At 36.5% G+C, this 13,138-nt stretch overlaps 1 protein-coding gene across 2 annotated transcripts in view; it reads left to right on the top strand.

Moving 5' to 3' along the window:
- Positions 1-277: 277 nt before the first annotated feature.
- Positions 278-13,138, top strand: part of rap1gds1 (RAP1, GTP-GDP dissociation stimulator 1) — a 32,025-nt gene continuing 19,164 nt past the window's right edge. For both annotated transcript variants that reach the window (XM_056759898.1, XM_056759836.1), the window contains exons 1-4: positions 278-642; positions 6,945-7,052; positions 7,973-8,095; positions 10,849-10,974. In XM_056759898.1, the coding sequence (XP_056615876.1) occupies positions 639-642; positions 6,945-7,052; positions 7,973-8,095; positions 10,849-10,974 (361 nt within the window). In that variant the 5' untranslated portion in view covers positions 278-638. The remainder of the gene's footprint in view (positions 643-6,944; positions 7,053-7,972; positions 8,096-10,848; positions 10,975-13,138) is intronic.

The raw sequence follows: 13,138 nt of genomic DNA, 5'->3' as shown, positions 1-13,138 counted from the left end.
TTATTTAGAAATCTCTCGCGCTTATATCGTAATGTATATAAAAACAACTCGAGGCTTAGTGTGTCCAACATACATAAATTACATAAATATATATAAAATAAATGATCGCGTTAATGAGCGTCATCACCCTTCGGGTGGGATCAAAATCAAGTAGGCGTGGTTTTCCATACACGACAGCATTTGCAACCAATCAACGCTCAGAAAATGGCACCCTGCGCCGGTCACAAGCAATCAGTAGCTTGGTGGGCGGAGTCTCGGCGCGCTCTGGTCTTCGGCGCAGAGAATCGCAGCGCTCGCTAGGCAGGAGGAAGTGCACTAGAAGCGTAATCGCTTTATTTTGGCGTACACGAACATTCGTCACTTCGGATAAAACGCACGCAAGAACCGACAGCAGAACGTAGGGGTTTTCTCGGGCGCGTGCATCTCTCCAGAAGCATTTGACAGCATTTGGAGCTGTGGAGAAGCTGCTTCGCCGGAGTCGCGTGGGTTAAGGTGGGCCTTGCCCGGATATCTGTCCGACAAGCGAACCAAAACCGATCCGGTATCGTCAACGTTACCCAACTCAAGATAACCAGCTAGTAGTAGTCCTCCAAGCACCACATTTGGAGACCGTTTGGACTTGAGCGCACTCTATCCAAATGGGTAAGTTAGAAAAAGCCAAAGACGGTTTGCACACATTAAGGAGATGACAAACTCTCGATTTATTTAAAATGAAGTGCATACAACTAATAGGTTTTAAATGACTAAATGGCACATGCATGTGTGAGAAGTGGCTCATTGGCAGCAAATAATGCTTTTCTTAAGGATGGCAGAAGGAGGCTGAACTCGCCGGTGGTGTGTAACCAAGTATCCTACTCTTCACTATCTAGTACAGGCAGCATCTTTTTTTGGCACCATTTAGTCTTCATACGCGCGTGTCTGTGTGACTCGAAACACGCCAAAGGGATCCAAAATGCGTCTTACTGGGATATGAGACGCAGCCGGAGTGCGTTCACGTTCAAGGCGTCACGTTATGTGCTTTGGACACGAGCAGAGTGTCATCTTGAGTGCCCATCCTTTAGGCAGGCTGTGATGTAACGTTATGGATTATTCACAGATGCACTGTATGGACCGCATCATCACCCAGCATCCATCATTTTCGATCTGGGTCCTATTATATTTTCTAGCCTGGTGAGATTATGCCCATTTTCAATAGCGAGGCTGTTATAATGTAGATCGATAAATGTGTTAGTGGCTCATAGGCAGCAAGCGATGCTGAACCAGGACTCTGCTGCTGCTGGGATGGCAGAAGGCAGGTGAACTCGTACACCCAAACTACCTCGTAGAAATTATTTTTGGACACAAAAACTAGAGGATAAAAAATGGCACAGTTTGTGTTTCTCAGACATCCCTAGTCATTCATGGCAGTGTTGTGTGAACGACGTCGCCTGTGATGTAATAGTTGACACCAAAATGCCGCAAGTGAACTATTTAAGAGATTTGTAAATGGTATGCCTTTCTGTGCTGAACACCCCGTACATGACGTGTGACAAAATGATGATGTATATCAAAACTAAAGAGCATGCAAAAAGAAGTCTCATGTTAGCAGACACACAGTGATTGTTCTGATGGAAGGCAGGCTGATATATTTGTGTGTTGGTGGATGTTTATTTATAAATCTGAAAGCTCCCCATGTGTCCCTCTTAACTCGTGTAATCAAATCCATAACAAACTAGATAGATGTCTATGTCTGTCAATTTCGTATGCATGATGTTTGTTGTGCTCAATTTGATGATGAGCATCTATTAGTATCTCTGTAGTGTTGTAGGACAGTTTTTTTATAAATGCATTCTATATATATATATATATATATATATATATATATATATATATATATATATATATATATCATTAATAATATTTACGTAGGAAATTCGAGAGCTTATTTTCGAAATGCTATTGACATTTATTTGTCTTTTTAAAATTCTCTTTTTTAATCATTTTGTCCGGAATGGCTTCAAAATAGTTGAATCTAATTAGTAAACCTTACTTAAAAAAGCATGCGAACGGATAGCCTTAAAACAACTAAGTAAAGTGTAATGGTAGTTGTTGAGTTCAAGTAACTCATTTTTTTTACTTCAGATGTACTCTTGACCTAGTGTGGACTACTCTGAATGAATTATTACCAACTAAAGAATTTCCATTGGATTGACTGTGTTTAATCAAGTTGAGCTAACTCAAGGTGACATTTCCTACAACTTGGATTTTTTCAGTTGCATTTGCTTTAACCACAATCTGATTTACTTAATAAAACCACACAAACCGATTGCCTTAAAACAATCAAGTAACTGTGACCTCAGTAACTTAAGTTATTTGAATATCCATTATAAATCAAAAGTTCCAATAATCATGTGTATTATTACACATAAATTAGTGACAATGTCAATGACAATTTCGAACATTTTTATTTTGTTAAACATTGACAGCCAAATTGTTTGCTATTTTATAAAATTAAAAGTATAACTACAATATACATCCCTGACCTTTAGTTGTACAGCTGTTTTTAAATCATATCAATAAAACAGTATGACCAGTCTTGCTGACCAAACTTACAGACTAAACAACCAACACGTTTACAAGTAAACATCTCAATATGAAAGAGTAGATAACTATGGCACACATGTATTGTAAATAAACTGGCAGCATAGATGGCTTTCAACACTTTTAGCACTTCTGCATAAGTTACTTGAATCATAAACTAGCAGAACATGTAAGCCTCTCAGCACAAGGCTACGCATTGCTGTCACATCTGGTTTCTAGAAATAGAAAATGAACAGTAAACATCAATTTTATACAGTCAAAAATATACTTACTGGGCAAGTGATGTAATACAGAGTGTAATTGTTGTGCTGTTTGTGTGGACCACTGACGACTATTGTGCAGCAAACATTTCAGTATATACAACATGTTCCACCAATGTGGTTGCCCAAAAACTATTTGTTATCAACTCACTATAACAAATAAAAAAACCGAAAAGATGCAGTAAACTCACCCCTAAATTAACCAGCAGAAGAAACTCAGCCAATGTCTCTCCAACATTTCCTTTCTTTGACTTGAAGATTGTGACAAAACGTTGTGTCTAGCGGTCCAAGGCATCATAAAAGTCACGCTGCAGGTTTGTGGTGTATATCCTGTTAAACTCTGCTTACACCTACAACAAATGATAACCTTAATATGACCAACCAGACTTGTACAGGGTGTAGATTTTTGGAAAACCATTCACAAAGGGAAACAGATTTCACAACACTTAATATCAATGTGTTAACTTCCATATTTCACAATGGATGGCAGACCGATAGTAACTGGGAGGTTGGTTACTGTTGACTCTATTTGTTCACAGTAAATTGAGATGTACCGCCAATCTAATATGTAAAATAAGCTTCCTTTTTTAATTTAATCTTGAATTGGAAGCAGCAGTACATTTAGGTATTAAACATGAGCAAGTCATACGTTTATTCTATGCTGCTCTGAGTAGTATGTAAAAGCCTCCATGTTTAAGAGGTAGTGTCCTCTTTTGGTAGCGGAAAAAAAACAATTCTTACAACTCCAGTCCATCAGCAAAAAATATTTTAAGATTGTAAGATAGGGGAAGTCTCTCTAGTAAGTGCAAATAAAGTTCCTTGTGAACACTTTTAAAACACTGCTCTGCTCCTGGGTAAAACTGCTGAAATATCCTCACCTCAAGTGTAGGCTTGTGTCAAAAGCAGCATTTTGGAAATTTCTGGCAGGTGCCACAAGACAAATAATACTTCAGTTAAAAGTTAGTTCCTGTAGTGTTGTAGCAAATAGTTTACTAATACCTGCATGCTTTACCAATTTTACAATAAAACACTCAAACTTACTTTTATGAATGTATATGCTACAAATATCTACATTTTAAAGGTTTTAAACATAAGAAAAATCTGTATTACTTCAACAAAATGTTTGCTAACACAACAAAGAAGTAGCTGTTACTGCATTAGGAAGTGTTAATTTAATTGACCTCAACATAAAAAGGTGTAATGACTATATGACGATGACATTGAAGTCACAAATTTCAAGTGTCCTGATGGGATATTAAAGGGTTTGTTGAAATATGTACACATAACCCAATACTTGATAAAAGTACTAACGTGTGTGTCTTAGTATAGGGTTCATGTAATTTACATTACCTACGGATAAATCGTTTCTGTTTTAAAGAGTACCTAGCGTATGTTTTTTTAGGCCCTACTTTGGTTTATGGAGTGTCCAACAACAAGTTTATGTACGTACAATGTGTTTAAACACTATAATGTCGTAATAATAGGCAGTTATTCGTACCTTACTTCTTGGCTGACTCTCAAATGATTCGTTCCATGATTCATCCGTCTATTCCCCGCCTACCTGCTAACCTTGTGTCATGTGATTGGTCAGATGGTGTAGTCTGTTGTTATTGGTCAAACGCGTTCATCATTTGTCGCAAATGGAACCCCACTACCATCATTACAGGATTACGGTTTACATGTGGTTGGATGTCATGTGTATTATAGGTGTAGCTAGAGATTGCAGCTATTTTACCGTACCAATTTGAGCCCGAGTCTGACAAGGAAGCATCCACAACAAACTCCACCACGACTAGAGCAGGATGTTCGTCAGTGACAAGTGACAGCTCTTGTCGTAAAAACTCCCAGTGTGACAACATGCATGTTGTCCCTTTCCTTATCAATGAAATATATATATTTTTTTCTTAAAATACTTTTAATACGTTAGTAATAGTATTATTTTGTCTCAACTGTGCGTTGTCATGTTACATAGAGCATTTCAGAAAGTCGACGTTATGAAAAATGATAAATATAAAACCCAAATATATCAATATAGGTACACGTGCGGCAAATGTGTCAAAATGCAAAGTTAATAACCATATTAACAAACTGTAACACCCCAGAAATAACGGTACATGCTAATGTTAGCGTTACATGCATTAGCTTATCACAGACATAAGGTACAAAAATATTTCTTGAAGTTAAGACAAAAATGAAAAGTCACACTTACAGGTTGTGATTCGGTGGAGCTAACAGGTCCAAATAGAGTTGGTACTGCCCCCTCTTTCAAGGATAGTCGTTTCACATATCCTGCAGTGAACGCGGCAAGATTATTAAACCAATCTTCGGTGAAATGACACGCGCACAGTTAAACCCTGGGGACACCAGGCTGGGGTTATACTCCTTTGGTGTCGTTTGAAAAATGAATAGTAACCATTTTTCCCCACAGACGTTCTTCCTTTGGTAGTTGAAATAAAACCAACTTAGTTTCACACCGTAGAACACTGGCTATAGACATGATACACACGCATCACGAACGAGCGACAGTGTTTGGTGGAGGAGAAATACGTTTTCACGTCAGTCTCAGCAAAACGTAGGCGGCGACTATGTGTAGTGACGTAGATATGCGGGTGTACTAGTCCACGTCTCGTTTGTGTGATTCAGAGTCGACTCCCATTTTTACAAGCAAATAACTTTGTTATTTATTCACCGTCGGACTTACAACTTGGCATACAGCTTACTTTCAAACACGGCAACATAACAGACTTTTTTAAAACATATTTAACTCCATTCATGAGCATAAATGACAACAATTAAGGAACTTTCATGTTGTAAATGATCGGCATGCAACAAAAATATGTGTTTTCAGTGTCCGCACGTGGTAAATCAGAAAATAAGTACATCATTTCACATTTGTAAAATCTAAGTCAACGGGCTAATGTGGACTTGACAGAACATGTTTTTTAGTGCCTGTTAGCTAAGTCAAGTCACGTTTTTCTGAAATGAAAATAATAGTTCACAGACATTTCATAAGTTTCACTCACGGACAATTATAACTTGCTTGACAACTTACAGTTTTTTTCTTTAGAATTAATTAAAGGTCCCACGACAACTTCTGCTCTCCACTGCCTCTTGCTGGTGTAGTGAAGTAATTGCTTCGCTTGCCACTACTTGCTTGATTTAAGTAAAATATACTAAAGGCGAAAAGTTAGTGGTTTAATTTCCCCTGCAAGTAATTGTAACTTTATAAAAAGTAGATGTATACATTTTGACAACTGAGTAAAGATAACAAAACATGTGTATGTTAGGACAGCAATTAGATTTTATAGTGTACCTGCTTTTCAGAAATTAGTCTTCTTCTAATTTCTATATAGAAAATCAGATTTTTCAGTAAACCTGGTACTTAAATGCAGACTGACAACTTCATTTTATTTCTATCTAGATTGGAACAAATTTAATTTAATTCCTTTATTAAATGGTTTCAACTTAGCCATTTACAGTGAAACCTAATAAAACAGTGCATCAGATAAAGTGACAAACATGCTTTATTTGTAAAAGTTTTTGTGTTGATTTATTTGTTTTCCTGGAAAAAATCTAAAGATGGTTTGCTGGTCCCAGCTGATTCAAACTGGTCTTCCAGTCTGGTCAAGATGGTGTAATTTTGGTGTAGTTCTTGGGAAATTTGTCCTTTAACAATGGATTTGTGTTATCTTTTTAACTAAGCAGGAAGTGGATGAGTGGTTGAGCATTAACTCTGATCAATTGCTGCTGTTGACCTTCCTTTTAAGATGATTTGTAGGCATCTATTAATGGCACACCATCAAGACCTCACTTACTTTAGCCATCCTCATTGTGAAAAGTGGTTACCTTTCATACTAACAGACTTTTTGCTTTTATGATATTAGTTGGACCTTTGTACTTAGCTTAATAGCTTAAAATTGTGACATAACTAGAGCTGTAACAATTCCTACTTCTGATCTTTTTACTGTTATTAGTTACATAATCTGTATAATGCGTCTATCACTAAAATGACGGTGGCAATGCACCCTACAAATCTTTCTCATTTGTGTAGATAATAAATAATTGGAAGGATAAATGTGTGCATTGTTTGTCATTCATCAACAGATAACCTAAGTGAAGCACTGAAGAAGCTAAAGCTCTCGTCGTCAGACAGTGCTACAGACAATATCGAAGGCTGCTTGGACTGTCTGCTCAAAGCTTTGGCCCACAATAGTAAGTCAATTGTCCCTCTTCATTTTCTGATTAAATGAATAATTGAGAACGTAAGATAATAACTCTTTATGCCTCTTTTATTGTACTTTATATATTAAAAGAGCCATATGAAATTGATTAAAAAAGGCATCAACTTGTGTTTTGGGTGCAATACAATGTGTGTATAAAAATGACATTTTTAACATACTGTACATGTTGTAACTCCTCTATGCCCCGCCTTTCAAAACGTGATGTGTCAATTTTTACAAAACGTTATTGCTCTGGAACGCGCACTGTGCTCTGATTGGCCAGTTGAGCATTGCGTTTTGATAGGCTTAATACCTCAAGCCTGTGGCGTAAATGTTATGCCTCTTACCATAACTGCAAACTTCCAGGACGAGGCCGATTGTCAGTTCATCTCTCCACTCACTCTGACTGAGGGTTCACACCATACGCATTTGCGTGAATAAATCGTGCCATATGCGCGTAGTTGGACGCTTGAACATTTTGAGTTTACTTGCAAAATCACAGTCTCGTTGCGAAATGGCTGACATGGATTTTGTTGAGAGGTTAGCTGCGCTTTATGTGCTATTGAAAAGCTCAAAAGGCCTTTACTCCACTTCTGTGGCATCATGGGATAGAGTAGACCATCCCGGTATTTCTCGCCCACTATTTTGAATACTGGGGTTCTTGACATACTATTCGTGACTACATACTATATAATATGGAAGTAGGTGAAACCGTCTATTTAAAACCGTCTATACTGTAGTTTTAATTTCAGGATGCTCTTCCTCTCCGTTTTAATATAGAAAAACACATCACAGGGCATTCTTACATCCGATTGGTCAAACCACTGACCAGTTAATTTTCCCAAAAATGTCTAATAAATATGAATTATTTCTATCTGTATGAATAACATATACTCTCCACTCTGTGTACAGATGTTGAGACTAGTGGAAAGATCCAGGAGATGGGTGTTCTTTCAGTAATGCCCAGTCTGCTGTCTGCACAGAACTCCTCTACAGCTAAAGTAGCCAACATTATTGCAGAAATGGCCAAAAATGGTACGTACTTTTACCTAGCTACTGTACATATTTCTCACAGATACTGTCTTAAAGATCTTATTTCATCATTTTCATGACTTGTAATGTTATACCTGCTTAAACCTTTTGTTGCCTTCGTTTTAGTCTGTTATTTAATGGTCACATAATGAAATGTTGACCACGATAAGAATACATCACTGCCACATTTTGATGAACAGTATGCTAATCTTATATGAAATGTATAATACAAGCTTTATTTGATATAAGAATAGCATTCCTGGTAATAGAAACCTTACATTTGTGAATCTTTTATTCTTCCTCATGGTGCTGTATATTTGTTTCTGCTGTGTGCCGCTGTTTTTTCTACTCTGATTTTACTGACGCTGCAGTTAAAACCTGTGGCCATTCATGCGTATCATTACTGCTATTGACAGCGTGAAAGAGATGATAGCCTCACACATAAAGCAGAATCAGTCAACCTCAGAGCAGAGGAAAAACGGTATAAAATATGGAAGTTAACTTCGGTCCGGTGAAACAGTCTATCGTATAATATTATTAAATTCTAACTTGACTGCTTGATTATTACAAATGTGATTTAAATTTTAAGGTATATATTTAATTTTTTTTTTTGTGATTTTAATATTTGCAATTTTCAAACTATTTTATAATTGGTTGATTTTGAAGCTTTTGTTCTTCATTCATAGATAAGACATTTAAGGGATAGTTCACCCAAAAAATTATTTCAACCTGACCGATTTTGCCCCCTATTGACTACCATAGAAGAAAAAAAACCAATGGTAGTCAAATGTGCCCCAGGGCCAGAACTCTTTGCTGCCATAAATTCTTTAAAATGTCTTCTTATGTGTTCAACAGAAAAAGAAAAAAAACGATAAAGTAATTTTTCCTACTATGGGAGTCAATGGGGGGCAAAATCTGTTTGGTTATAAGCATTCTTCCAAATATCTTTCTCTGTGTTCATCAGAACAAAGACATTTATACAGATTTGTTTAACTTGAAGGTGAGTAAACGGTGACAGAATTTTCATTTTTGGGTGAAGTATCCCTTTAATAACAGTTCGGCTGGTTAAAGTTGACGTGGTTATAAACAATATATTTATCCAGCTTGCTTTATGGATGTAATTCTAACTAGAAACTCTGAGCTATTTATTTATCTGTGGATGGATATGTTTTATTTTTATTGAATAACAACAAATTGGTTATTACCTTTGTTCTGTATTCTCTAATCTTTTTTCTTAATACTTATAGACTAAATAGAATATTTTATTTTAATTATTATAATATATTACAATAAAAGTCTAGGTACCTTAACCTACCTTTATGTTACAATCCATAACTGTTTTTGTCAAAAATAAACAAAAATTAATTGATAACGATAATGGTTAATGAGCAAGTATATAAAAATCGAAACTTTATAGTCTGATACGAATTGCTTTTTTTAAATGGCGTTATAGAGGCAAAAATGAACATATTGCAGCTTTAGATCTAAATTCATTAGAACATGTATTTTTATTTATATGTAGTTGAAATGTAACAAATTGAAATTAACGAATTACTTTATATTCGTCTGTGGTATCGTCAAAGCTTATAGACTATAACAGCAATTTCTTCCTTCACCTGGATTTCTTTTCTACTACATCCAAATTTGTAATTACAGCTCGAGCACATAAACCGACATTTGTGCATAGTCAGTATTCTACCTCACGCTTTTACTCTGATTGTACAAGCTGCACTTTAGATGGATAGAGCTGCAGTTTGGAAGTGTACGGACAGGGGCGGACATAAAAAGGTTACAATAATGAATGGGCTTTTAGCGGTTTGCTAGTTAGCTAATGACAGTGGCCTGCTGGTGTGCCAGATCTCTGGCAGATCCTGTCGGCATCCCGCTATCAGCATTCCTCTCCAAACATCTGTGTTTCTTCCGAGCAGTCTGTGTTAGGATAGATACCTGAGGAGTTTAAGGACATACAGTACCATTCAAAAGTTTGGGGTCACTTGAGGATGAAATGTTTAAAATGGTATCTGTAGATAAAATTGTGCTGATAAATCCATTAGTTTCATCACAAAATTGTAAAGTTGTATTTTTATTTTTAGAAACGCATGACTGAATAATGAAGAAAAAGCAGCCAATAAGAGCACAGAATTGATGGGAATTTCAGTACTATTTAAAAAAGCTTCTCCGGTTGAGATGCTTCTTAAAATGCATCAGAAGATTTTGGGGAATTTGGGAAAGTTTGTTTTTGTTTTGAACTATTGAAGAAACATATTGACCCTTAAAGGTACATTTTACCCAAAAATTAACATTCTGTCATCATTTACTCCGCCTCAAATTGTTCCAAATCTTTATTTGCAATAATGTTGTAACCGAACAGTTCTGGCGCACCATTGACTACTATATTTTTGTAACGAAACTACTATGGTAGTCAATAGTGCCCCAGAATACATTCTTCAAAACCTCTTCTTTTGTGTTTAACAGAACACAGAAATGTATACAGATTTGAAACGGCTTGGTGGTGAGTAAATGATGACAGGATTTCCATTTTTGGGTTCACTGTCCCTTTAACTTTTGATTTAGAATAGGGGTTAGGGTAACCCTAATCATATCATTCTCCCGCCCTATGGTTATTGAGGTACTTAGATATGTGCCACACTCATTCACAATGGTGTTTACATGGTAAACTTCAAAACTTAACAGAATCAACTGAATTGTCTTTTTAGGTTTGTTATGTCTACTCATGTAAATGTGCTTCTCCGCAGAATTCATGAGAAGCCCGTGTGTTGAAGCCGGGCTCATTCCTCCGCTGGTTCAGCTGCTAAACTGTAAGGACCAGGAAATATTGCTCCAGACGGGCCGAGCCCTTGGCAACATCTGCTACGACAGCCGTAAGTGCCAATTATTGCTTTGTCAGCCATTCCAAGCTGGGTCCAAATACACAGAGATATTTAAACATCTTTTGGGTGATTTGAAGGGAAGCTGACATGTGACTGACATGAAATTGATAGCTTGTTTTAATATCCTGGCAAAACTCTTCCTGACTCTGTGCCCTGTGATATAAGATCAGTAACATAACTGTAGGAGGAATGCAGGAAACCTTTTGGAGGTATTGTTTCTTTAGTCTATATAGTGAATAGCAGAATTGAGGGAAACGGGCAGAAGTTCTTGTGTGGATAAGAAATGGTACGAATGCCGTTTCCAAGAGTTTGAGCAAGAGTCCATTTAGTAAAGGAAGATGAGGAATCGGCTGTTTTTTTTTGGCTCTGGAAAAGCAATGGATGGGGCCAAGACTTTATTCACATTGCAAATCAATAAAATTTTGTTTTGTCAGATATTTAGGGCTGTCATATTGTTAACAGTGAATTTGGCGTGTCCAGACAGTTGCATCTCAGTTGGGCGGTGGAAAGAGATTTTGCATTCATGGACAGTAAGAACACAGAGCAGATCCAGTGCTCTGTTTTATCAATATCTTCTGTGTAAACTTAGGCGGTCATGCGACAAACATTTGTATACATGCTTTTGGCAAATGGACACCGATGGGTTTCAAGATGATTGACAGGGCAGCTGAATGTGGTCTCATATGAAACGGAGATTCGGAGATGACAGGTGTGTTCAAACAGTCACACATTTCACTAAACAACTTTGTTGTCTTTGTAAACCCCGCAATGGAGGCAGGAATCAGTTTGTGTTATTAAAGACAAACATCATTAGGAAATATAATGACGATGTAATGTAATACCATGATAATACAGTATACCATGATGAAAGGACCAGCAATTATCGTAATATGAAAATTTGATACCGCCACATGATAACTGGACATCATCTAACCCAAAGATAAGTATTTTTTGCAGATCATTCACTATTGTATGTAGGTGCTTAATTGTAAGAAATAAAAGATAAAGTGTTTAAAGTGCCACAGAAAACAGAACAAAGTCTGATCCAAAGCAATCTCTCTGTTTAGTGAACTATAGTGGGTGGTTGTCCTAGACTATGCGTGGGCATGCATCAGCATAAACAAACCTTGAAGAATGTTCATACCAATTAAACTGACTCACAAATACTGTCAAGTGTTTACAGAGCTTACTGGAAACCCTGCCAAACAGAGATTTACATATCAATCTGTGGTATGAAGCATGAGGGATGAATTGGTTTGATGTAAAAGGCCAATGAAATGCATTGCTGCATTTCTTCTTGAAATAGCCTAAAGTGTTTAGTGTTTAGGAAACTAATGAAAAGTGCGGAGTGATGTCATAAAAAAATGATTCATCCATATTGTCGGAAGTAAGAGACTGTAAGTGCTAAGGACATACTGCTGTGGAAAAAAAGAAGAGACCATTTCAAAATTATTTCCAGTTTTATCTGAATTAACTATTTCTCTCAATGTGTTTAGAAATGGTTTAGTCCTAACAAAAAAGTGGTGTACTAGCCTACTATACAACCATAACCCCGACCTCAAATGGCCAAAAGACAGAGGTCAGTTTGTTTGTTTTTGTTAATTGCTTTAACATTTTTTCAGCATAATTCTTCACTTATGCTTTGAATATGAAGTTATAGAATTAGAAAAAAATACGTTGGTGGAAAATAGTGGAAAAAGAACAGGTGTTGACAATAAATACAATATTTTTTTTACAAAGGATCACATCTTTTTAACACATCACATATACAAGATTACGCAACAACATATGCAAGGTTTTACAGAATACAGATGACGTTGTCATCACTACGATCTCTGTGTCAATACTTGTTAATAATTTAAGGGAAAGATATTTATGTATGGATAAATGTTGCGGTTAAAAACAGACTAACATTATTTTGAATGTAGAATAAACGTAACGAGGATGTACAAAATGACTTTCAAGAGAACGAGGACATAAGGGTTCTGAATTGTGCGATTTTAAACAGTATGCCTATGGAAGTGTTTGTTTCAGTTAAAGAAAGCTAGTATTTAAGGACAAATATCAAAGATTTGCGTTGCACTGCAATATCATAAAGAGATAAATCAGAGCAAGAGAACCTGTGATTTCAGTGTCAATCTCTCTCGAGCCGGAG

The sequence above is a fragment of the Triplophysa dalaica genome, chromosome 1, assembly GCF_015846415.1.
Source record: "Triplophysa dalaica isolate WHDGS20190420 chromosome 1, ASM1584641v1, whole genome shotgun sequence".
Taxonomy (NCBI): domain Eukaryota; kingdom Metazoa; phylum Chordata; class Actinopteri; order Cypriniformes; family Nemacheilidae; genus Triplophysa; species Triplophysa dalaica.
Note: the sequence above shows the minus strand (reverse complement) of the source record. Positions and strands in the feature narration are given on the sequence as shown.